Source organism: Haliaeetus leucocephalus, unplaced genomic scaffold, assembly GCF_000737465.1.
Source record: "Haliaeetus leucocephalus isolate CR32 unplaced genomic scaffold, Haliaeetus_leucocephalus-4.0 Scaffold0, whole genome shotgun sequence".
NCBI classification, from domain to species: Eukaryota; Metazoa; Chordata; class Aves; order Accipitriformes; family Accipitridae; genus Haliaeetus; species Haliaeetus leucocephalus.
Genome location: NW_010972436.1, coordinates 23,075,419 through 23,102,018, shown reverse-complemented (window position 1 = coordinate 23,102,018; position 26,600 = coordinate 23,075,419). Strand labels below are relative to the sequence as shown.

The following is a 26,600-nucleotide window of genomic DNA, read 5'->3' as shown; positions in this document are numbered from 1 at the left end:
ATGAGAGCCACTATTTTTAGTTTCTATCACTCCGTCTCCCCAACAAAGAAATATCAGAGCTGTGCTGATGTCACCTCTGATGGCAGCAATCGGCACCAGACCCTAAGGTCGCTGTTGTTAGGCCAAACCAGCTACTTCAATTCAATACCATCCGAATTGCAGGGAACAGAGTCGGTATTTACCTAGTCAGAAAAGGTGCCGGAGAAGATTTGACAATATTTTTCACAGAGTAAGAAATAAATAGAGATAAAGTCTAAGAGAACAGTTTCCATTACATACTACAGGAATATTTTTATACATGAAAGATGCCAGTAAGAAGAAAATTTTCACACATTTAGTTCAAAATTTAAATTCTTACTGAAAGTGAAAAAGTTCTAAAGAATGGGGTTTTGATTACTATTAAACATATCACATTTTATAAAAGCAAACAAAACTGTTAACCTTTTACCTCAATGTTTATAAATGGAAAAATAATGGATCAATTTGCTGCATTATTCCAGTACAGTATTCAGGCTGGAAACACAGTAAGAAGTAGTACTGCCTGCATTATTTCATTAGCATAAGCCACCTTTAAAGTCAAAGGAAAATAAGAATGCTTCTACACTTAGTTTACACTAATCAAAATGCACGTACATTTATACATGCAAAAGAACTTGGCAAGAACCGCTGAAAACAAACTGATGTTGTAGGGTTTAATTTCTTCCATCTACAAGAATCTACAATTATAAAAGTCTCATCTTCAAACTTTACAGTACATTTACATGAGCAAATACCCCACAGCTTTCCTTACTCCTCCACTTCTGTACAAATCATATACAATAAAAAGTTTCGGTTTTGTTGTACAAACATCGTTTTACACTTTAATACAGATGAAAATACTGTTTCCTGGCACCTCATTTCCTCCATGGTGCCTCTGTGTTACAGGACAGAGCATTTTCGATCCATGCTTCTGGAATCTTCAACTCAAGTGATACAGACTGATCAACGGGCCACAGCTTCTGCAACAGTTTTAAATAATGAGAAAATCTAGCACTTGTTTGTATAACAATCAACAGTTTATTAATGGATATGGTGAAATTTTAGCTATCCACCAAAGATGTGTAAAAAATTGTCATGAAAGTAAAAATAAATAAAGCTGTTTTTAAAATCAGTCTTGTTTTACATCTTGGTTCAGAATGCAACATTTAACACAAAACTGTCATTGAAGTTTTAAAGAAGTCTACCGATATTCAAATTACAGCTTTTATGACAAATCTAATGAGAACTGAAACTGATTTGGTTTTGTTTAAAGACTTTCACATTCAAATACAGTGTCTCATTTAGCACAATACTTCCTTTGACAGTGATGGGCAACAGTGATGACATATTGCTGTATTTTGACATAAGGCACTATGATATGAATATGCCATACACTTGCCTTATGTCACATATATCCATTGCTGACCAGTGACTTCTGTCAAATACAAAATGAAAAAGTTTCAGAATACAGTGCATTTTAATGAAGGACATCATGTGAAGTCTTCCAGCAAATGTTTTGAAGACATTTTGAAATACGAGCCTACATTTTAACATAAGCTTTTGTCATGCTGCTTTTTTTGCGACATCACTGGGGGGAATAGACTCATCATCCATCACTAAGTCCCAATACACATTCTCAACCATCCTGCTCTGTTCTATTGCAGTCACTGTTCTTGAGACAAACTTGACCCAGAAACTTTGTTCGAGTTCTCCTACAAACGTGTATACATTCACAGCAGTCATTCACTTTCATTCTCCTTTTGTTTGGCACCTGTTAACAGAAGAGGAAAGCATGCGTGATTTCCTTATGCACATAGCACTTGGCTTCCGGAAAAGCACTGCTCATTCTGAATGCTGGAACTGTGTCTGACCACGTTATCAGAGTCTTAGTACTGGACACCATTTATAAAGAACATACTGCAGGATTGCTAAATGCTAACGTAAAACATAGTGAGGAAGGCCTTGAGACCATTATTGCTTCAAACTTCATTGCCAAGGTAGTCTAAGTACTCTTCCGGGAAGTTACTAAAAGTGGCTTTGAAGATTCTCCCTGGCACAAAAATTTATTTTAAAAAACCCCAACCAAAAAGCCACACCCCAAACCTGTCCATCAGCTTAGAAGCCAAGCTTAATCATCATAATAGCCTCAAAAAATTAAGTCCTGCCTGAGAACAAACGATGTAAGAATTCAGTTTAACTACACTGTGTTGATGGATCCATTTTTCCTGGCTCAGAGGCAGATTTTGCTTACAGCAGGGATCCAAGAGACCTGTTCAGCAGGACTATACAGCATCTAGCCTCTTCTCCAAGTACTCAAACTAGCCACATGCCGGGCAACAACTGAACCCTATGGTGAGTTTGGCTTCAGCATCCAACTCTAGAGAGCAAAAATCTCGTGCCAGCAACCTGGAGTTACTACTTGTAATGTATAATCAAACACTAGAAGATTCATTAAATACATCCAGTTTTCACACCACAACCGATACTTTTTGCCCCTAATGCAGGCTGGTCTTAATTCCTGCCAGTTAATAAATTTTCCTTTCTAGTCTGTGAAGAGAAATGGACACTTTTAGGGCATGATTTATCTGGTTGTTCTTACGCATCCACTTTAAGAGGTATATCACACTCTGGACTCTACAAACTAGATCTACGTTGCAGACATCCTCACTTCATGAGACAAATCCCAATCTAAAATCGGGCAGTTGCCTGTGGAACTGCAATATAACGCCTAACTGCTCCTAAAAAATGCCTTCCCTCACCTCATCTCTTCCAGTAGCATAATCCTGCCCCCTCTGTTGCTCTAACCCCTGTACTCAGTACTAGACTCTTCTGTGAGCCAGTTTAGTGTGCCAAACTGACAAAACTGCAGCTTTTTTGCTGGCTCAGTTTCCTGTTTGATCAATGAGTTAAAGCAGCTCACAGAGGGATCTCATGAGCATGGGTGCTGCCCACACACTAAACACCAGAAGCACATGGCCCAGAGTAGGGGAGCAGGAACTGCCCTTTTTAATTACAGAGCGCTGTTGATATCAGCTCACAAGAGTTGTAACTTAAGTGTCCATGTAATTCCAGTATAACAAAGCTCTTGGTTTGTCAGTATCCAGATTCATCTTTTTTGTCTAAACTTTGCTCCATTAACAGTTAAGTTCTACTCTCCTTGGATCCTTCTACCCTCCTCATGAGGGAAACTACGTCCTCTGCCTGGAGAGGCACCAACTGCCTGTCTTTACATCTCCCTCTTAGGAGAGACATATGTCCCTCCATCTCCTTCTAGGCAATAAGCCCATTTGACCCAGGTCTTTGGGCTGATTTCTCATCCATACCTTTCACAGAAAGCTGGGTTACTTGCTCTTCCAGGTCCGTAAAAGGAACCAGATGCACTAACATAATACCTCCAGCAGTATCACTGATTACTTCTTTTCAGAGGAGAAACCTTATTATTTTAAAAGCTACATTAATTTTTCTTTAAATATACAGAGAAAGACATTTACTTTATCATGTTACCTATCAGTGCAAGTAAGAGATCACAGTTACGCTCACATTTACACTTCCTTTTTTGAAGGATGTACCCAGCTCTGTTTGTTTAGCCTGAGGGTTTTTTTTTGAAGCAAAATTGTAATCCTCAATATGTTTTTTGTCTTCCTTACAAAGCCAAAAGAGGGCTTTGCTTTAGTTCTTGTGACACTGAAGTCATTTATGTGGTCAAAGTGAAGTTACAATTAAGAACACAAAGCATGTTAGTAACTTGGGCAAAACAGCAACAACAAAAAAACCAACAAAAAACCAAAACAACAAAAAACCCCAAACCAACCCCACTCAACCAACCAACATAAAAGTAGCAGAAATAAACCTATCATTGGATACTCTTGTTAAAAGGAACCTGATCGTGTTCAGTAATACACTAGAGATTTCTACTGGAATAATTCTGGTGATCTGGGGTACCGCCTCTGACATAGTTGTGCCAACCAAAACCCACAGCGTAGCTTGACAACTGCAGGGCTCCCAGGAGGTGGTTTTGCAGAGCTAGTGGAAAGCACAGCCGCATCCACACTAGGAGCACTTGGCCAGAGCACAGAAATTCAGGAAGGTCGGGAAGGCACCCTGTTGTAGATGTTGTCTATACATACAACATTCAACTTCATCCTGTTTTTCCTGTTAAAACATTAATCAGGACCTTTTTTTCTTTTTTCATGAAGCTTCTGCATGCATTCCTCAGTGAACAAAAGACTGACAGTTAATATTTTGTCAGCTTTTTCCCCGAAGTGAAATTAAAAGTGTATTTAAGAACTATGATCAAACAGTTACATAAGTTGAAAATCAAAAGTTTGTCATTGCCAAATAGATTAAAACCAGTAGGGTGTACACACTACCAAATGACTTATGGCAAAGGACAGAAGGCAACATCCATACCTGCTGGTGTGAGTACCAAAGCTTGTAGAATGTCAGAAAGGGAGATGATACCCACAATGCTATCTGCTTCATTCACTACCACTAAACGATGAACCTGCAAGCAGGGAAAATATTTTGAAATATATTTGCCTGACTTAAAGTAGTAGCTGAAGCAAAGAAAACCAAAATCTTAAAGTAATGCAGTATGAAGACAAGTAGAAAAAAAAAAAAAAGGTTCAAAATGTTAGCAATACCAACTCACACAGCAATACAAACATGCTTGCCCTACATAAATGAAAACTAGTACATGTTTCAAAAGCACACAGCTATCCGACATGGCAACAAAATCAGATTTGAAGTGACAGCTAAGCCAAGATCTAGGTCTTTAAAATACTTCTGCTCTCAAAAAGTGGCACTCGCATCAAACACTTTTCCCCAATTTACAGGCTCTGCTCAACTCAGCCTGTGATCTCAAAAAATAAGATACAGTAATAAAATGAGGCTTCCTTCTGAAAAATACTTTCTCAGAGAGGGGCACAGCATTAAAACTTGTTGTATCTTCACATGTCCAAGTTGGGTTTAACCTAATTTTTCTCACAGGGCTACACAATTGAAACTGACTGCCAGGTTGGTTTTAAAAATCTTCATTTTGCATGAAGACAGAAAAAAAAAATTCAACTTATCTATGCAAACTCACTGTAGAGTTAATAAACACATGGACACAACTTGGAAGAAAGATTTATCAACAGTAAGACTGTATTTTTAAATAATGATCCTTACAAATCTATTCTAGGAAATATTTTATAGTACAAAACTTTTGTCCTAACTGTAGGGAAAGTAGGTGGATTCTCTATATCCTGAGGCTCATTGGCCAGAGCAGGCTACAGCAGTGAAAGACCACTGCAGAACCAGGAGAGTGCCCTAATGTCAGTGCTGGCACCAGAGCCTACTGCAAATGGGCACAGAGTTGCATAACTTGAACATCACAGCTGAACCAGCTCCTCAGTAAGCGATCCTAAAAAGGGTGTTTGTCAAAAGCTGAGAGCCTGCTACATGTTTACTTTTTACCTAAAATAGTGAAGAGAGAGAATTCACCTAAGTTCAAACAATCAGATATAATGGTAAAGAAAGTAAAAAGAATTTTTCTCATCTTCTCACAGAGGTGACAGCAAGAAAGCTTTATCAGTCTTGATTTAATAGATATGTTAATTTATGGTTGAGGTCAACCACTTCATTGCTAGTCAGATACAAGGAAAGAGGAGCTCTGAATTATTTTAACAGTCATACCCACCCGATACAGGGAGGAAAGAAAAGGGGGGGGGAGGGGGGAGAGAAAATATTGTTGATTTTCTTTTTGATGAAACTATATTGTGATATTTTAGATGGCATTATTAGTTTTGTATATGCACATATTTAATGGTTTTAATCTTCTCTCAGTGTAATGAATTCAAGAAAAATGGACAATGTAATTGTTTCACTTCCAGTAAGATCAAGCACTCGTCTGGCAGCTAAAAATAGCTTGTAGTTTTGACTGACTCATTTTGACATATAATCTCACTATGTGTGGCAGTGTGCTTCCCCCCCCCTCGCCCCCAAGCAGGACCTGTATTTCCCATAATCCTGATCAAGTGATAATCACCAGTGGATGTGTCTGCTGTGATGGCTGCATCCATCTCAAAGTGGATTTTGGGGAGACAGATAACAATACAATAACCAAGGGCTAATTTGAACAATGCGCCACCTAACCACAGTGCTGGTCAATGTCCAACTCAAGCCAAATTTGGAAGAAGCTAACATCTGTAGTCGGTATGCAAATATGACTATGAGTCAATTATCTTACTCCTTCAATAGTGGACAGCCCAGGGCCCATTGAGCTCTCCTGCACAGCAGCAGGACGCCAGGGTGTCCCCGTGCTTAGGGATGCCTCTCAAGGTTACTCCTCGAGATGGAGAGATTCCTTGCTGCAACAAATTCTCAGTGATTAATGGCATGCTAAACTTTGAAATCTTAGCTAAGTGATATAAAGGATTGATTGTGCATATACAATGCTTTACACATAAACCACTGACCAAGTCTGAGACTGGGAGTGGACCCAGCTGCACCTAAACTCCTCCCTGAGAAGGAGTTTAGAAAGCAAGGGGGTCCTTTCTGAACCTCATAACTCAACGGGAGGGTCTCCCTGACAGTTTTGTCTGACCCTGTCCTCTATGCAGTAAGTATCAAGTGAACCTTGCCACTGAATCTTCTTAAACCACTATCACATTTACTGTCAAACTTTGTTAAATCACTGTTTTATATCAAAAAACATATTGCTACTTCTCTCTTACGAGTGAAGTGTGTCACTCCATCTGCAATGCTATGTTTAGACTGAACCAAAGGGTAGGACTTGTTCTTAAAACCCAAATGTCTAAAGCTTCTTAACATAGTAATAAAATTACCTAAATTTGAAATCTGTATATCAGCAATACTAAAATTATTCAATTTCAGGAAGAAAATCAAGCAGATGCAGAAAGTTACAAGTAAACATTGCTAAATGGAGGTTCTAACAGATTATTAACAAAGTAGAAGTTTTGCTCACATCAAATGTATGTATGGTTACAGCCCTGAAGTTTAAAAAAAAAAAATCTTGTCATTGAAGAAGTTGAAGCATCTAAATGGAGTTGATCACACCTTGGAGACAACTGAAACTGGTAATACTGGTTTTCTTCTGCAGAAAGGCATAACAGGGGAGGAAGACCTACATACTCATTCACCTCCATGTATAAGAAAGTTCCCAGTACCAACAAACAAGAAAAACGGTACCAAAAGAATGGAAAGCACACAGATAAGTAATTTACAAGAGCAGTTAGTGAAGGATTCTTCACAAGAATGTATCTTCTGGCCCTGTGTATCGGGTTTGTGTGGCAAGGTTTTGGGCGGGGGGGGAGGTTACAGGGATGGCTTCTGTGAGAAGCTGCTAGAAGCTTCCCCTATGTCTGACAGAACCAAGGCCAGCTGGCTCCAAGATGGACCCTCCACCGGACAAGGCCGAGCCCATCAGCGATGGTGGTAGCACCTCTGTGACAACATATTTAAGAAGGGGAAAAAAGTGGCGGCAGGCACAGAAACTGCAGCTGGTGAGAGGAGTGAGAAGATGCAAGAAAACCAACCCTGTAGACCCCCAGGTCAGTGCAGAAGGAGGGGGAGGAGGTGCTCCAGGCACCAGAGCAGAGATTCCCCTGCAGCCCGTGGGGAAGACCATAGTGAGGCAGGCTGTCCCCCTGCAGCCCAGGGAGGTCCACAGGGGAGCAGATCTCCACCTGCAGCCCGGGGAGGACCCCACGCAGGAGCAGGTGGGTGCCCGAAGGAGGCTGTGACCCCTTGGGAACCCCCACTGGAGCAGGCTCCTGGCAGGACCTGTGGCCCTGTGGAGAGAAGAGCCCATGGAGCAGGTTTTCTGGCAGGACTTGTGACCCCATCGGGGACCCACGCTGGAGCAGTATGCTCCTGAAGGACTGCAGCCCGTGGAAGGGACCCACGCTGGAGCAGTTTGTGGAGGACTGTCTCCTGTGGGAGGGCCCCCACGCTGGAGCATGGGAAGAGTGTGAGGAGTCCTCCCCCTAAAGAGGATGAAACGGCAGAGACAACATGTGATGAACTGACCATAACCCCCATTCCCCATCCCCCGGCGCCGCTGGCGGGGCTCATTAGAGAATCTGGGAATGAAGTTGTGCCCAAGAAGAAGGGAGGGGTGGAGGGAAGGTGTTCTGAGATTTGGTTTTATTTCTCATTACCCTACTCTGGTTGATTGGCAATAAATTAATTTTCCCCAAGTTGAGTCTGTTTTGCCCATGATGGTAATCGGTTGAGTGATCTCTCCCTGTCCTTATCTCGACCCACGAGCCCTTTGTTATATTTTCTCTCCCCTGCCCAGCTGAGGAGGGAGGAGTGATAGAACAGCTTTGGTGGACACCTGGTGTCCAGCCAGGGTTGACCCACCGCACCCTGTTTCACAGTATTTCTATGACAGCAGTGCAGGACTCCGTATGCATTAATTAATTGTACCCATTAAATTTCCTGAACAATATGCCAATCAACTCTAGCCGTAAGCTGGAATTTAAAGAATTATTTCTCTGCAAAACTTACGATAGGCTTGGAATAAACTTGATTTTTTCAAAGGAGCTTTGCATTCAGTTCAGTTAATGTCATAAAACAGAAATGCAAATAACCAACTATTATTACAGATGTACTGTACAATATTTTGCACATCCCTCTAAGCACCTATCATCTAAGTCTATAAAGCAAAGTAATACTCAACACATGTAGTTATGAAAAAAATACTTCCACCAAGTAACCAAAATAACTTGAAAAGGATAAATTTCTACTGTTTATTAGTTTGGTAATACAACTTTTAACTTACAATAAAGGGAAAAATACAAAGTGAGCTCACCTCAGCCTTCACTATTCTATCCACAATGGTCTCCAGTGTTTCCAGCATACTACACTTCACAACACCTTCAAAATACTGAGAACGGTGCTGTAGGGCTTGCGTCACCGTGATATCTAGGTTATTATATGTTTTTTCAGCAGCAAGATTCTGGAAAAAAAAGAAAAAAGAAACAAAAAAAACCCCAAGGCACATAACACATCTCAGTACTTAGTAATAAAGTACTCAATAGAGTAAATATTTTGGCATCAAGTAGATACACATTTCTGGTGTAAATTGAGTCTATTCCAAGTCACATATTAAATAAAGCAGATGCTCTTCAGCTTCAGTTTTTGGGAACAGTCAAGCATGCAACTCTGTTAAACACCATATGACAGACTGGGTTAACTGATAAAACTGTTTTGTGATATGCATTAGGCCAATGAAAGTCTCCTTACTTTGCTATCTGATATTTGGCTTGATGTCACTCATCCCGCTTTTGCCATGAGTAGAAAATGTAAACATGAAGTTCTACAGATTTTAGAATATACAGGATATGCTTTAAGAATATACATTTTTTTTGTTGTTTGTTTTTCATAAGATAGGGGAGGATACCAACTGCTCTGAACACCACCCACGAAGTAGATCTTAGTGGAGATCTAAGAGAACAAATTAGAGATTTTCTTCACTTTTCTTATTTGTGGGCTCAAACTCCCTCTCCTGGACTGTGCTGGCACTGCCATTTGACAACAATTTTTTTTTTGCGTGTGTGTGTATGTGTATTTTAATAAGTACTATAAAAATAATATAAATGAAAACCTATCACCACCACTAAAATGAAGAAGATTAAAAGAGTTTGAAAGCTGACATTCTCAACTTTCATTTTAAGAACAGGACCACGTTTGTAGCAAGAGGACTTTGTCCAGACCAGCTAAAGCTTTCTTGGTAGGCAAAATCATAGTGATATTTTGGTAAGTGTTGGCATATCCTGGCCTCTTGATTTTGTGTACCAAAGCACTGAAGGAAGAACAAAGACAGACCTTTAAAATGAAAGCACTGGACCAAGCAATAAAATGAAATTAATTTTTGGCTAGAATATACTGTGATTGGTCAAGTTTTTGGATTGAATTACACTGAACATGACAAGATAGGTTTGAGATGATCATGAAGATACAAGCAGTTTTGGTTTACTCATTAATTCCTAATGAAGGACACTAGGAGAACATAAAAAAGCCTCTGCAAACTGAAGTCACCCTACACAAAATAACTAGTGTAATATAATGCTATTTCTATACCATCACACCATTCCCAGGTTTCTCCCGTCAAGAACCCAAAAATGAATTCAGAACTCTATTAAAATGAAAGAAATCTATCAACTTAGCCAGCTGTATATACAGGCATAGCTTAAAACACTGATTTAAGTAAGCAATTAGCCACATGGTTTCAAGTTAAATATCACCAGTTGAATCTTGCAAATTCTATGTTTATTGGAAGATAAGATTATACTTTTTTTTTTTTCTCCTCCTTCTTCTTTTAAAGCTTGAAGATCAGGTTGAAGCAGACTGATGAAAACCTGGAAGCCTCAACAGTCATTATCTTTTAAGAATAGCATCTTTCCCCCGGCCCCATTTAATAAGCAAACTAGTATATGTGAGGAAAATCTCAAATTATCAGTAGATGCCCTAACTCCTTCCCATGTTACTAGCTAGGAGCAAACAGTTATATCCTAAAGCCTTTGTGGTGGTTTTTTTCCCTAACCCCAGTACATAATTTTTCCAAAGAAATGATCCAGCATCTTGAAAAATCCTATAATTTTTGTTGCCCCATCACTTAAAAAGAGAAAAGAAGTGAAAAACATAAGGAACCCTCTTCCTTTTGGTGTCTTTCTGAAAAAGAACAGCAAATAAAGGAAACACGTCCTGCCTCAAAGTCTAATGCAGTTACAAGATAAACTGAAACACTGAACCCACCAACTGTGAAATTTCATTGTCTTTCATATGTTAGATCACTTTTGCTACAGCTACTACCTATTCCCTGACCAGCTTTTATGGCAGAACAGGATCTTACACAGTAGACAATCCCAAAGAACAAAAAGAAACAGCCAGAGATACTTATATGCTTAAAGTATTTCCATTTGGGACTGTTCTCCATATTTCTGAAAGCATTCTACGCAGCATTTCAGACATCTGGATTCTTCACTAGCACTAGCAGGCTGGTGGAACAAGCAACTTGGGCACTTAAATCTCTAAAAAAATAAGGTATCTATCAGAAGTTTCAATTAGAAGGCAGGTACATACAGCTGGGGGGGGGGGGGTTAGGGATAAAAAACCCTAAATATCTTTTTCCAGTTTCTGAAGACCACAAGACTGGAAGAGCCCTTGCTCTCTGAGGTTGGCAAACCATGGCATGAATCTGACCACACTGCTGCACTCCTGAGGGAAAACCAGAAACAGTGGCCTGAATTAGATCTAAACCAAAAGGAATACAGATGCAATACTTTGGAGCCAGAGACTCACACAAAAGCACGGGCCAATTCAGTGAGAAGGTCAAGTCATACAAAGTACCCAGACTGCATGGAGAAATTTGCATTCTTTTTGAAAACAGACTGTAGAATGGCAGCAGCTGGGAAAAGAAAAACCTATCTCAAAAATAGAAACAAACATAAAAAACCCTACGCCCTCTTTTTGTAAGAGTACAGCCAGATCTAGTTTTGGGTAACATCCAGAGCAGTAGATGCCTATGTGCAAGTAGTATTACTAAGGATAGCTTAAATAAAAAAATAATAATAAAAAATGCTGTGCAGGGTGAATTGAATGTTTTATTCAGTTTGTTAACTAAAGCCTAAGGCACAAAACAGCCAAAAGTGACATATTAACAAATTAATTTGCAAATGCTTACTGCACATAAAATATTTAATAGACTTTAAGAGATATACTTACTATTACATCAAATTTGGAATAAATATCTACAACTTTTCCTAAAAAGAAAAACAAAAGTTAATAAAATGCTTAAAATACAAAATTAGTCTTCTTGCTTCCTGCTTTCACTTGTTAACTTAGCATTACACAGAAAGAAAAAAGACAGGTCAAGAAGGAAAGATGGGAAAAAACCCCAAACAATCTACCAAACCATGAAGTTCTTCCAAGCCTATCAACCTATATCTTGCACAAATATTTCTTTATATTCCCCTTCTCCCCTTGCCTTTTTTTTTTTTAATTCTTTCTCCTTCCCCCGCCCATCAATCCAGGGTTCAGCACCATTTATCTTACCACGCTTTTTTATACAGAAGATCCAACACACACCTGACTCATCCACAACAGGTAATGCCGATATCCTTCTCTCTACAAATATATTCAAGGCTTTAATGATAGGAGTGTCTGGATGTATGAAGGCAATGTTGTGGTAAGTTCCTATTCCAAGTTCATCCAGATTCTTCTTCATAAAGGCAGGCTTTGGCATCTCTGACATCTAGGAAAGTCAGAATGAATTTATTTACAGTGCAGTTTTCTGCACCTACCATGTCTTGTACACCTACTGTGTTTCCACATGATTGGTATATATAATCACGAAATCTGTATTCTCTCATCCATCTACAGATTCCAAATGATTGTTACAGATTACAGTAATCTGCTACTAGATGAACATAAAGCCAAAACAAGCTCAGATCTAGACGCATTACTTCTGTTCAAAGCAACTCTAAATTAAGACTATGTAACTGATTTTTTTTCTCATTTATTTTTGGAGTAACCCATCACTAAAAGCTTTGGATCCTAAGCTAGGTCATACCCACTGAAACTGCAGAGAGAAGACAGCAAAACATACTACACACTGAATGCTTATTTTGAACTCTTGTTCCTTTGTTTGGCCTCTTATTCATTCCTGTGACTAACGTTATTCACTGTAGCCTATGATAATCTCGTTTCTGGGACACAATTAATTTTTCTTTTCATGTAAACAAGCTTCTGAACCTGAGTAGATCTTCCAGAAAGGACAGCAAATTACTCACATAGCCAAGACAAGTCCTTGGTGTTTAGGTTTCTTTAAATGACTAAAACAAAGTAAAGGTAATGTACAGGTCCTATATCAAGCTTTAATTTCTCTGTTATCAAAAAAAGATATGGACAGAGACAATGAATATGGAAGTTTATCACAAAGTTTCTATACTAAAACTTAAATTACTTAACATTAAAGATGTCTACTGGGCGCAAAAAAAAAAATCAGTTAAGCAAAGTGTAATTTTAAATACTTACAAAAAGCTGGAGGAACTTGAGGATTCTTTTATGGGTAAGTATATAAAGTGCATTTCCACTGACTGGATCTATAACTGGCAATCTGTGGATTTTGTTTTTGATCAATGAATATACAGCATCAAAAAGGCTGAGGAGGAAAACATTTTTTTTTAAATGGATGAGTTCTAGCTAGTAGTGTCAAGTAATATATACACATATTTACAAACTCCCATGAAGTACATATGATGAGTAATTATTTGCATTACCTTTAATGTTATAGAAAACAGAAGTTAAGGGATTTCAAATTAAACTTTTGCAGCTGGTAAAACACATCAACAATGATATGCTCATGAACATCTAAAACCAGTAAGAAAATGTGATGGAAAGTGACTTTTTATGGTAGAAAACATAGCAGAAATATTTCTTCACAGGTGTAAATTGTTTTCCCAGTGAGTGCTGTGCTTACAGTTCCCCTGTACTCAGAATGAATATTTCTGTTCAGAGACAAACAGTGAAAAACAGTGTTCTTGCACTTAATGCATCTCAATGCCAAACTTTTATAACATTTTCTAGGATAAGTACATATATGCAATTAAGCCAAAACAATTAGAACTTCACTGAATTATCATGGGGGATTGGCAAAAAGTTATTCTCAGGAGATCTGAAGCATTCCTCCAGATGCTGCAGACTATGATTTAGCAATACTCTGACCTGTGCAAGTCTGCTCTTCTTGCAAGTAACACGTTTTTTTTCCTTGGGCCTAGTAAGACTATAATAAAACAGCTGACCACCAATTGCAATAAATTAGTAAGTAATAAAGTTAGTAAAATTTGATAAACACCTACTTGCTGAAGTAGACTTCTTCCCATACACAATAAACTATATGTTCTCAGTCTATTACAGGGATGAACTATCCCCATTTGATATACACGGTATCAAGATTCCCACCATTGCACTGTAGATTCCACTGCTCGAGTAAGCTTTTAGCTACTCTTAAGTGCTGCAGTCTGATTGTCACAGAACCCAAGTCCATTTCTGGATCAGGTCTTAAGTTGACTTGCTGTATCCTTTCATACATGTCCTACTGCATCTTCTTTATTGCAATACTTCTCTTGCTGCACCTTTGACTGAAAGCAATTGTACTACTTTGTTGTCTTAACAATATTCTTTGCAGCCAGTTACCATTCAAAATACATTCCTTATGACTTAACTGAAGGACTTATTCATGGCTTAATGGCAATTCAACTGAGGATACAGTATAACATCACTTAGAGGTAATCACTAGAGCTCCCTTCACCAGTTTCCTTTAATAGGGCATAAGCAATCTTATTCCACAAACTGAAAGCAAGAATCAGAACTGCGCTCTTCAGTTCAGCGATTAAGTAGTACTTGAGTTGTTAAGTGATCAACTAAAGCTCTCTCTCAAGTTACCTTTGGTAAATAATGTATAATGGCAGTTTAAAAAATATTTCTTTCAAATTCCATCAAGAAGAAAAGGACAGTCATTTATATTTTAAGGAACACAACCTAGTAGTAGCGCAGAACAAAACGCACAGATAATGTCTTTCTTTTAGTTAAGGGAAGTCACTTGTGTTGAAAAGTACTGTAAGTTTTCAACTACTATGATTGCTGAGAACAAGACAGCTGAAAGGCTCTGTACAGTTTTTTATTTTCGTGAAAAGAACATGACTTGCAGGCTGGTTTGAAGGGTCATCATGTTGCCTTTTTGGCATGTTTTTGGGCAATTAATTTTGATCCATGTCTAGTTCATTTACCAGAACAGTTACACTACTAAAAGACAAAAGTTTAACTAAAAATTCTCTTTGAATAATTAAAAGAAGTCCTCACTCACAATAAAAAAAAGCTCCCACACCTTCCTGATTATATTAAAAGACTGTCCTTCATTATTGTACTCTGGTTTAAAATATAAATTGTTTCTTATTATATAAAGTCTTAAATTCAGTGTTGAGATGGAGTTAGTTTATTTCAAGTTAAGCAGACTGAAAAGCAGAATCCTACCTTGCATCTGGGGAGATGTTCACTAAAGGTTTAAATGTCTCTTGTAAATAAAGCTCTGTGTATAGAAAATTAATAGACCATTACCACTTTATATGAAAACATTAGCTTTTTCATGAAAGCATTTTATGAATCCATTCGTACAAAATTAAGTGGAAGAAAGACAGCAATATGTATAGTTACCTTAGTTATTCTACCACTTATGCACATTCCTCTATATTGACATTAAAAACCCGAAAGTTTTAAAAGCGGGACTAAACTGATTACCACCAGGGGTCACTGCAACAGCATCAAATAATTCTTTACCGGTTCCTTTTCTGTGAGGGGTCTGCTGCATGGAGTACTTCTATGTATTATTTCAAGGCATATAGTCTATTTTTTAACATAAAGCTTCCTCCCTGCATTCAGCACTTCCGTTGACACTCAGCACACTGTATAAATTTCTAATTGCATCATGCAATTCACTCGGGCATTGCTTGCTGCTCATCCATCAGTTCACGCAATAAATAGGGTCATCTCTTCATTTTGCATCCTAGCTCAGATACATTTCCATTCCACATATATTTATCAACTCTACAGCCATACATGCTGCCTTATTCCAGTTTCTTTTTTTCTTTCTTAAAGAGCAAGATGGTACTAATCACGAACGAGTGGCAAAGTAGTATATAGCCCAGACCACATACTGTTTCAGATAGAAAAACAAGCAGCAGGAGCCAATGGACAAGCTTTTAATATTTTTGCTTTCATTAAAAAGTATGTGGAGAGAGACAAGCTAAATCTATGATTAATTAAAAATCCACTATAGTGAAAAACATTAGAACATATTAAATTATCAACCAAGTAGTAAATATTCTTACCCCTCCAGGTTTCTATCTTGTGCTCCTCCAATTCATAAATCTGAACCTACAATGGGTAGATGGAAAGTTTAGATTGAAGTATTTATTTTAAACCCAACATCATTCATGATATTATAAATATCTGAATAATTTCTTTACATTTCATTGCAGGCAATCTAACAAAGTAAGAACAGTCCAGAATAACATTTCTTGGCAATAACAAGAAGAAAGGGTGCAATCCTGCTCAATGCAGAGTACCATACTGGACCTATCATTTCAGGGGACAGAAAAGATCTTTTACCCGCCTAGGTTTGTAGTCTAGATCTCTTTTAGACTCAAAGACATCTCCTCAGTAATTTATCTCACCTTAAAACAATCATGGCAGCATAAACCCTGTGATGATTCCTCACACACCCAAACCAGTAAAAAGCTTACCCTGATCACTTGACTCCTTAATGCTAACAGAGATGAATTTTACTGTTACTTGATTATAAACAAGCAAGAACACTTGGTTTAGTGGCTCAGTTCAATCAGAAGAACTGACATTGTATTCCGCCGCGCCCCCCCCCAGTTTAATCTTTTACTGATGTTACATTCTTCAAATATTTTCAGACACTGCATCTAAGCCATGCATGCTCTCAGCATTTCTCCTGCGCCAGCAATGTTGCTCATCTGACCTGTGTTCAGCTGGTCCCAGGAACCAAACAGGCAAAGAAAAGTTACAAAAATGTTAGTTTTCTGCTGGTTTAGCTTCCTCAACTGGCTCACAAAAAGAACAGGCAAAGATACTGGACAAAGGATGCGGCAAGTCTGCACCTTTTGATGGCAGCTTATCATCAGATCAGATCCACAGTAACATCAAACCACTCTCAAGAGCCCAGTCTTCGAAGTTTAAAACAAAATAAAACCAAAAAAGACATGGTCACGTCACCAACTTCTGGCTGTTTAGCAGCTATTTCACTAAGTTCTTTGTCAAAAGACTGTATAACCTCCCTAGAGCAGCTCCTTCCATCTTGCTGATGGTTTTCTAAAAAGATTTCAGCTGTGAAAGCTACCTTTCTTTAAAGGTATCAAGCTGCAAGCCAGCCACTTGAAATAGTAATTGCACTTGCTATAGCCTAGGCCAAAGGTGCCTGTCATACCTTACTTCTGTCTTCTGTCAGGTACCTCTGCAAACACTGCAGAAGCTGAAGACTTTATAGGTGAAGGGTAGAAGTCTCCACAAAGCCTACTACATTTATCTTTGAGCTGAAGGAGACTACACTTAGATAACTCTCTGGAATTAGCATCCTTTGAAGAGTGTAAGGGAATGTTAAATTGATATACTATAATTGGACTACTCAAATATACCATTTTTGGCTGACATAAGAGATACCTATGTAAGTTAAATAATCTTTTAGGACACTTGACAAAAAAGGCAGTTAAGACAGTGGAGTGCAGTTCAGAAGATCTACTGAAGTGATCAGAAGAATAGGAGACTACTTTAGAGGCTGATTAGATGAGGCTAAACCTAGTTCTTGGACCACACTATAGGGAAAAACTACCTGCATGTTCCTCTCAATCATTTAAAGATATTATCTAGTACATGAACAGCGACATGCTTCACACTGTATGTGTTCTGATGCATTTAGAAAGAATGACTTAAGAACTTAAGAACTATATTTTCAGCATAATTTTACCTATTAAGACTAGGGCATTCCCTGATGAAACATTATTTCAATTTTTTTTTTTTTTTAAATAGAAGAACACATCAATCACTCAAGTCAAATGTCACTTCTCAGCTATTCCTCCTTAGTGCTGCTATTTTAAGCACAAGCTATGGAATAGGATGTTAGACAATATAAACAGGAGTGACAACAGTCAGACTTTAGGTAAAGTTACATGAAAAACTTGGTAGTATTGAGGTTGAGGGTCATTACAATATGGAAACCATTTTAAGGAAGTTACCAGTGTGCAACCACTTCTCATTTACTTCTCCCACCACCTCTTGTAAATACCCAGGGGAAAAAATTCTTTAACAAGAAGAAAGGACAGTGTACCACACTATTGGCATCTGACAAGAATTTCACTATAATTTAAAAAATTAACATGAGCTTTGAGAAGCCTAATAGATTAGATGTCTGCTTCATCCCACTGTTCTTGATTTTTTAGCTAGTAAAATGTAGTACGTATGTTTTAATTGGTCGAGGGGGAATTATGATTTGACAGGAACAAGAAAGGGATGTAAATGTTTGTATGAACATGAAAGCTAGGGAATTTCATCAACTGACTGCCAATGGGAATTTTAAATTACAGTTAATTGAAGTCAACAGATCTCCAACTGATTGCGCAACTCAGCCATGTAACTAAAATATTTGCATATATTTAACTAGTTTAACTTGTTTATTCTACACCATCACTCCAAGAACAGAGTAACCTTTTAATGCATTCAAGCCTCTGTAAGCTAGCATTCCACTTAACTGCACGTTCCTTTTGGAATAGCTCTATCATAGTTATGAGACAAAGGTGATTATATAAAACACGTGAACCACACATAGATACATACTTGATTTTTAAATACAATGAACTTTTTCACATAACTTAGACATCCTCCCCAAATGCTCTTTGGTTGATGTTTGCCATTTATATAGAGCTCTGATTGCTATTGAAATATGTGCTTTGAAACAACCTGAACACAAATAAATACAGTGATCAATAATCAAGTATTTTCCTTCATACTTTTTATATCGCATCTAATTTTTAGTAAGTGTGTTAAGCCAGGTCCTTCATCCCAAATGCATTATTCATTAGTTGCAAAACTAAGCTGGGCCTCGTATCCAAAATGAAGGCTATCATTATGGTAAGCACCACACAAAACATAATAAATGGTAGTACTCATTAAGGAAATTCCTCATGTTTATACATGTATAACTGAAGCAGACAGATTGCGTTACCTGCCCAAGCTCATAGCACCTTCATAGCTAAAGCTGGGAACTGAACCTAGGTATCCAGATACCATTCTATTACCTTGCTCACAATGCCATCTTTTCTTTCAAAAAAACCCCCGCAGTGAGTATACCCATGATATATCTAAGCTTCCAAGGACTTAAATAATAGTAACAATCATCATCAATCTTTCAGTCTGATATTTCAGTCTCTGTACTGTATGGCAAATGATAAAAGTATAGCTTAACATCATACTTACCATTGGAGACTTATAGTATCTATGCAGTATGTTAATGAAATCTGTAATTGTTAACATTCCTGTAAAAAGTGATATATATATATATATAAAAAAAGGTTCTTCAGATATATACTTAACATATAGAACTTCCAGTTATTTTCTCTATTTATATTCACAGTATGTAATTTAATAAACGTTAAATCCATGTAACATACTATTTGTGTTGGACTAATCAGCAGTGGAATTCCAAAACTATGTATATTCACTTTCACATTGATACAATACTTCAGAATAAAAAACACACTTCTGAAACAATATTCAAAATTATAACCTATGTACTTCTCCTCTTCTTTCAATTTGACTCAAAGAAAACCTTTAATCCAGACTGCATCCACCCCCAAAAGCATGGAAAGAAAAGCAGGGGTTTAGAACATCTTTAAGCATAGGAGACTTATCCTTGCCTTCCATTTTCTTCTCAAGTAAGACACATTCTCATTATGTACTTGCCAAGTCAGACAGACTCTCAGACTCAAATGAAGGAACAGTATGATCCATTTTCTTGAATATTACTTATTAAAGAACTTCATATAATCATTTCCACAGTAATCCTCAATGTCTGTACTGAAATATGACTTTTTAAAAAAAAAAAGAGAGATAGTACATCCATAGTATATACATTTTAACCACCAACACCAAACTATGTAATATAGTATTGATGATTAGTTTAGTTACCTGAAAACACTAATCTTTTTTGAGCATTCAAATTCTAAATTTGGGAAGATGTAATTGCTCCACTGTTTACTACTCTTACATCTAAACTGAAGAAACTAAGAAATGGGGAATGGAAAAATTAATCTGGAGGTCAGCTTTATATCACTAGAGCTTAGTTACAGACAGAAAATTAAAGACACACCATTCCTAAGACATATTGCAGGAAACTACTGCTCCACCCCCCTTGTATTTAAAGTATTTTAACAAATGCTTTGTAAAGAATCTACCATTCATTTCCAAGAATCCTCCATTTACATTCCAGGTCAAGTAATAATATTTGTAACTGTGACTATGACCCTGTTTTCTAACTGCAACACAGATCTAACTTTGGAAGGTTATTGCTGTGGCAATTAATTACATGACTTTTAAAAAAGCAATACATAGATCTAATGTTTTTCTCCTAATATGGGACATATCTGTAGCATTCAACATTAGTTCCAGTATTTAAAGATTTTTCAGCGCACCTTACTGATAACGTGCAGAGAAAGACATGCTCGTATTGCATGTATATTACTGTAACATTAAATTCTTCCCTTTTATAGTTCCTATTTTCAAATTTCCTTTTTGTGACCATTACCTTTATTTTTAAATACAGTGAAATGCACATATTTGAGACCAAATTTCAAAAGGTCAGGACCTAAAAGAATAATCATGATTCTCAAAGCACAGCAACACTATGAAAGCTGGGAACATCTCACTTGTCACAAGGAGGAAAAAGAAACCCTCTTTGTCAGTATAGCTCTAGGATGTTAGACAATGGCTAGCCCCAGACTACCTTCTGCAATAGTAAAGCACCCTGGAAATTCAAGTCATCCCGATTAATGTTAGAACTACTTACCTACAAAACTCTGTTTTTTACTTTCCCACAGTGGAGCTGCTCTCACACCATTTGCCACCAAGGCAAAAAAGGCTTTCTTTACCTGCAAGAAGAATGAACAACTAAACAAATCTTTGCTCTTAATTTAGCACACCAGACACCAACAGAAGGGTTTCCCCAGTTACTAGGAAAAAAATGCAGTACAAACAGGTAGGTGGCATTCAAACTAGAACAAAGACTACACACACCGAACAAAAACTTCAAGCCTTTTACTTCTAAGATGGTTAAAAAGCTTAGAAAAAAGCTTAGCAAAAACAACCTCACATTTATTCTTGTTTGATATTATCCATAAAAGTTATACCCCATAATCATGATGTTTAATAAATCTGTAATGAATTATTGCAAGTGTCCAGTTTACAGATATAGCTTAACACTTAAAGATTGTGTTATATTCTAGTTAATGTTCACTATAGCAAGAGTTGTATAAAAAAAGACTGAAACAATAAGTCTCGTTTCCTCTCCAGCTTTTAGACTGATGAATTATACAAATTAAAATGGGTTGTTTGATTATTTTAAATATGACTAAGCTGTGACTGAAAAGGAATATGTAGCCTGTTTTGCTGCTAAAGAAATGTAACCAAATGCTTTCTTTCTTAATGAATTAACCCTCCCCAGTTTCTGAATTAGAGGTTGTAAGGTTATAGTCTCATTCTCAAAAGAAAAGAAAAACTTCCCTGTGAACACTAGTTCTCTGAAGCATGAAGCAGTCAGGCTCTAGTGTACCTCAAAATCCTGATCTGGTGATATGCTTGAGCATGTTATCATTCCTGTCCTGCCTGTACCACTAAATAGTCTTCACATGGAAAACACAATACAGAAGTGATGGTTCTTGTCCAGGTCTTGACCTGGCACAAAACTAGGACTTAGCCAATCTGTATCTCTACATCCATGAAACTGGTCCTCTGTCCAAATAATACAGAAATAGCAATTGCAATTGCTTGATGATTGCAACCTGAACAGACCACGATTACACAGTGGTATCTTAAGTGTCTACTTCAAATTATGTGCCAAGGGGCTCCTCTCCACAACAGATGCAGGAATAAAAGGGCTTCACAGTCAATGGAATCGGCATCCAAAAAGGTAGGGGCAAACAAAAATGTAGGTAAGAAAAAAAAAAAAAAGAGTAAGTCTGCCATTGTTAGCTACAACCTCCTTGGAAAAGTTTGCAAAGCCATCCATATGATAACCAGTATCGTATGATATTTGACAGAACCTCCATTTAGACTCTACCTGGTGTTATAATGTAGCAGTTTAAATTTCTAAAAGTTAGTTAAGACTTCTACTCCGCACCAGAACACATCACCTCCGTCTACACTTCAGTAATTTGCAGTGAATGTTTCAAATACATGGTGTCATCCTACTGTACATGAACTCCAATCTAAGATTAGACTTCTGAAAGCAATCCATATTTCTTGCTACCTCTGTGCAGCCTGACTGCTTTCTCTCTGATCATGAGAAGGAAATCTACCCTCCTGACCTCAGCAGATGACAATTCTCAAAGCTGCCTCCTGACTTTACACATGCTTCTGCCATATCATCAATGAAGAGGAATAATGATCTGCTTAACAGCCACCCCTAAACTGCATTAATACTGAAGAAGCCATATGGGGAAAAAAATACCCAGGACCACAAATAAGACCATAAGATACACACCACGGAGTATTTATCTCAAAAATGGTTAAACAGAAAGGTCCCAGAGGTATTTAGCCACCTCATAACACAAGCAGGAGTCAGGCAAAACAAACATTACCAAATCCACCACAGGGACATATGAATTCATAAGGAAGACTGAAACCATAAAGAAACCCTCCAGGCAGACACATGAAGTGTTCCCACATAACAGCATCACACTTACAGTTAATGCAGCAAAAGCTAACAGCAGTGAGCTATTTGGGGAGCAGATACGAGACAGAAATGAGCTCACACAGACTAACTCCACCTTGGGGTAAAATAAGTTCTAACCACTCTTCAGCAAAACAGAGGAAAGTACACTCAAACTGCCTAAAGCTGAAAGCCTGCAGCTTTGATGTATTTCAGTAATAATAGCTGTCACACAAGTTAACGGTCAGTCAGCTTATGGCCCAAGTCTTCTGCAAGAGTAAGATGTTCAAGCTGTATCAGAGCAAGAAGATAACAGCTAATCTACTAGAGCCAGGGGGAAAATAGCTTTCTGTCAGATAGGAATCATGTAACAGAACTCCTCAAACAAGTTTACAAACTGTGTAATTGATAACCTGGAAAAGAAGCATGCCCACAGCAGAAAAGATGTGGAGAGTCAACTAACTATAGGACTTCAGGCAACCTCCAAATTCTTGCTACTACTTTTTTCTCAGACACAGTAGCAGCAAAGACCACCACCTAGTACAACGTTCAGATGGGCAAGATGGTAAAATCGAGATATTGTTTTAGATTCAGCAATGATACCTCAAGAGAGGCAATTCCAAAGATATACTAGGCAAGTAGCTGAGCCTGTAGACAACCCAGAAGGAAAAGAATGTTTCCTCAAAGGATCAGTTCTTGCCCTGATTCTGTTTGATTTATTTGCAAGTTATTTTTCTCCAAAAATCTCAAGAATGTTCAGTTAGACACTGTCTTGTCTAGCTTTAAAAGACAGATTTGGGAAAAACTGAGGGCTGCTGAACAGATACAGCTACTGAGATAGCTCAGACTTAAATCCTTCATAAAAGACAGTGAGTTCAGCTTAGGTATTAGGATATTAAACATTTGATGTAATAAATCACCAAAATTTAGTAAAGAAATACTTAAACTCGTCCCTCTGGGCTGTCCTAGACCACAGCTTAAGTGACATTCCTGTTTTCTTCAGTTTTATAGCAGAAAGTGTTATACAGTTACCTTTTGAATAAAGCAACAATGCCATCAGTTCTTAATGTTAATACTTGTCTCTTATTTAAATAATTACAAAGCAAAAAACCAACTTCATTCTTATTTGCTAAAACTGCTTGCGAGCACAAACAAACACTCATCCACTCACACTCCCCTTTAGTTTCTGTGGTTTACCAATTTCAGTTGCCCAAAGTACTGTTTGGTAGCCAGCCAAAGCACTTGGGTGTGGAACTGGGCTTCCATCCAGCACATTTAGACATTTCAGCGATGTTCTTGCAGAAAATACCCACAAGGACCTTCCTTTCAGATTATATATAGTTTATAGCCTTTGAAGATCTAAACCACGTCCCATCTTTGGACCTCCAACAGCGTTGTTAATTCTCAACCCCACCAGCATTGCTCTTTCTCTGATCTTGAGTGTTGGACTGGCCTGACCTTCATAAACCATTGTTCGTCAGCCAGATCCCATAGATTGTTGCTGTCCAACACCATGTACAAACATTCTTTAAACACAGCACTTCTGTTCTTATTAACCATGTAGTGGTCCTAACAAACACACTGAACCATTAAAAATGGGATTTATCTGCCCAAATTTAGAGGTTGTTCTATCATATATGCTGACCTTGAATATGCACCGCATCTCTTCACAGACAACCAGGGGAAACAGTCATTTCTGCAGCATGACTCACCAGCCTTAGACAGACATTAAGTTGTATCCCACAGATGCCATTTCCCCCCTCACTGACTGTAAGATGTCTAGACATTTACAGTTTGACGAGGAATCCCACTTTATGTGACTACTTGTCTTCTGCAACATTCTGCCCCTTAAGTAGAAGGGTCATGTTATAGCAAAGGAACACAGCGACTGAAATCCTCCATGTATCATAGATCACCTCAACAATAGGTGCTATTACACTACAGCGAGCAGAACAGGAACAAGGTTTTCTTACTACAGAAACTCATTACACTGACTGTGAATATGCTGAATAAAAGAACAGACTAATTTGGGTTAGACAGGACTTCTGGAAGTCATTGCTTCTGCAGACCATTCAAATATTTCCACAATAAGTCTTAAAGAGGATGTAGTCTCATCCAGTATAACAGTCATTATCAAGAAAGACTGAGTTAGACCCATAACATAGGAAGTCCCTTTTTTTCAGGTAGTAGAATATTTGGAAAAACGTGTCCCTTACGGTTAGTGACCTCCAAAACAGCTTGATTACCAGGCAGTAACACTGGAAACTGTGGTAGCAGACAGAAGATTTCACCAGACTACAGAAAACGTTTTTCCTCACTGATGGGAAATACTGAAAGGGACATTCCTCGTTATGATATGTCAGACCAGTAATCTTACAAGCCCTTGCGGAAATGCTCTCTCAAGTAAACATCTGTCAATGAGGGAAGCATCTGAAAGGAAAACTGAGTATGAGCCTGTTTCCAAAAAGTTAGTGTGTGTACACACACACACACTTTTATCTTGCTTTACCTAACACTATGTTATGAAAACTGTACCTACATGCATAAGTGACCAGTGGGTTTTAAACCTGTCTTCCAGGACTGTCCCTTAAGGTAAGTAAGGTGACTGCTGTTGTTTCATTTGCCTTGCAAAAAGGTTCTTGTCTTTGGCAAGACGTTGAGAGAGAAGAGCTGTCACAGTTCCTGGTGCTAAAAGGTCAGTGCTGAGTAGAGTAGAGAATGCTACCGTGCTGAAAGACACACAACTCAGCACCATTGTCTCAATACCAAAGTTGACCTGGAAATCCGGAAAGTAACAGAAGCAAGAAACATAGTTATGGAACACCTTCAGGTATGCCAGTACCAAGCAAGATGATGACGCAAAAGAATAGTAGCATGGACAGCGTTAAAAGATTTGCCAGAACTTCTGTGGTATGACTGCCATCCAAGGGCAAGATCATAAATGTGTACTTTTCTTGCTTCATCTTTCACTGTATAAACCAACACCAGGGCGTTAGCTTTACTTGCCTGAAAATACCCTGATGTAACCCCAAGAAATGTCTATTCTATCAGATCAGAAGAGAAAGGAAGAAGCTCCATCTTTTATTTTTTGGCACAGAGCTCCCATAAAAGCAGTATCAGACCCAGCTGATCCTTGACACTTTTATCATCTCTGATTCCTGATGGATCGATGCTCAAAGGTGAACTAGAACACTCAATGTCATTTTCACTGGATAAGTTGACAAATTCCCAGATTTATCTCATGATGATTTTTAAAGGCTACAAAACTTAGAGGGAACACATGCCTCAAATTCACATGTGGACCATGGTATCAAAACCAAGTATTTCAGGTGATCCCTGATGAACAACAACCCTTCCTAGCACAATAAAATACAAAGTTTCATACATAGTTGAAAGACATTTGCAAGAGGAAGGCATTCAGTCTTAGCAAATTGGGTAAGAACAGCTGAAGAAGTACCGTAGAAAGTTAAACTGATATACCCATATACTCACATGCTCCAAGTATTAAACAGCAAGCCATGGAGTGCCTTCTCGAGGGGTCCCTTGTAAAGGGGAAAAAGTTTTCCATTTTCAAGGGATAACAGCATGTATGTCTTCACAACATGAGCAAATATGACAAAGTCACTCTAGAATACAGTCTTTGTTCTCACTGTTACAGTAAGAAGGCACAAGAAAGTTACCCCCAAACTTCTCTTAGAAGCTAAACACTTGCATTTCAATAGTTCTTACCAAGTAAGACCACCAAGAGTAGTACAACCGGTCTTTGTTGTAACAGGAAAACCATCAGGCCTCTGCTGTGACCTTTGTACTGCATAAAAACTGGGCGACCTACACTTTACTCCCTTGGTCTAAATGTGTTTACGAGCTGACTGACATGTACTGGGTTTGTGCGGCAGGGTTTTGGTAGGGGGGGAGGGGGCTACAGGGATGGCTCCTGTGAGAAGCTGCTAGAAGCTTCCCTGGCTCTAAGTCAGACCCACTGCTGGCCAAGGCCAACCCCACCAGAGACGGTGGTAGTGCCTCTGTGATAACATATTTAAGAAGGAGGGGGGGGGGGGAATATTCCGGGTAGTCC

General features: G+C 38.2%; 1 protein-coding gene across 2 annotated transcripts in view; it reads right to left on the bottom strand.

Annotated features, from left to right (window-relative positions):
• Positions 1-678: 678 nt before the first annotated feature.
• The window catches only part of PRKAG2 (protein kinase, AMP-activated, gamma 2 non-catalytic subunit), a 157,086-nt gene continuing 131,164 nt past the window's right edge, over positions 679-26,600 (bottom strand). For both annotated transcript variants that reach the window (XM_010586149.1, XM_010586158.1), the window contains 10 exons: positions 20,666-20,747; positions 19,078-19,136; positions 15,915-15,960; positions 15,061-15,115; positions 13,063-13,189; positions 12,115-12,280; positions 11,752-11,789; positions 8,837-8,983; positions 4,429-4,522; positions 679-1,789 (listed from right to left, as the gene is read on the bottom strand). In XM_010586149.1, coding sequence (XP_010584451.1) covers positions 1,758-1,789; positions 4,429-4,522; positions 8,837-8,983; positions 11,752-11,789; positions 12,115-12,280; positions 13,063-13,189; positions 15,061-15,115; positions 15,915-15,960; positions 19,078-19,136; positions 20,666-20,747 — 846 coding nt within the window. In that variant the 3' untranslated portion in view covers positions 679-1,757. The remainder of the gene's footprint in view (positions 1,790-4,428; positions 4,523-8,836; positions 8,984-11,751; positions 11,790-12,114; positions 12,281-13,062; positions 13,190-15,060; positions 15,116-15,914; positions 15,961-19,077; positions 19,137-20,665; positions 20,748-26,600) is intronic.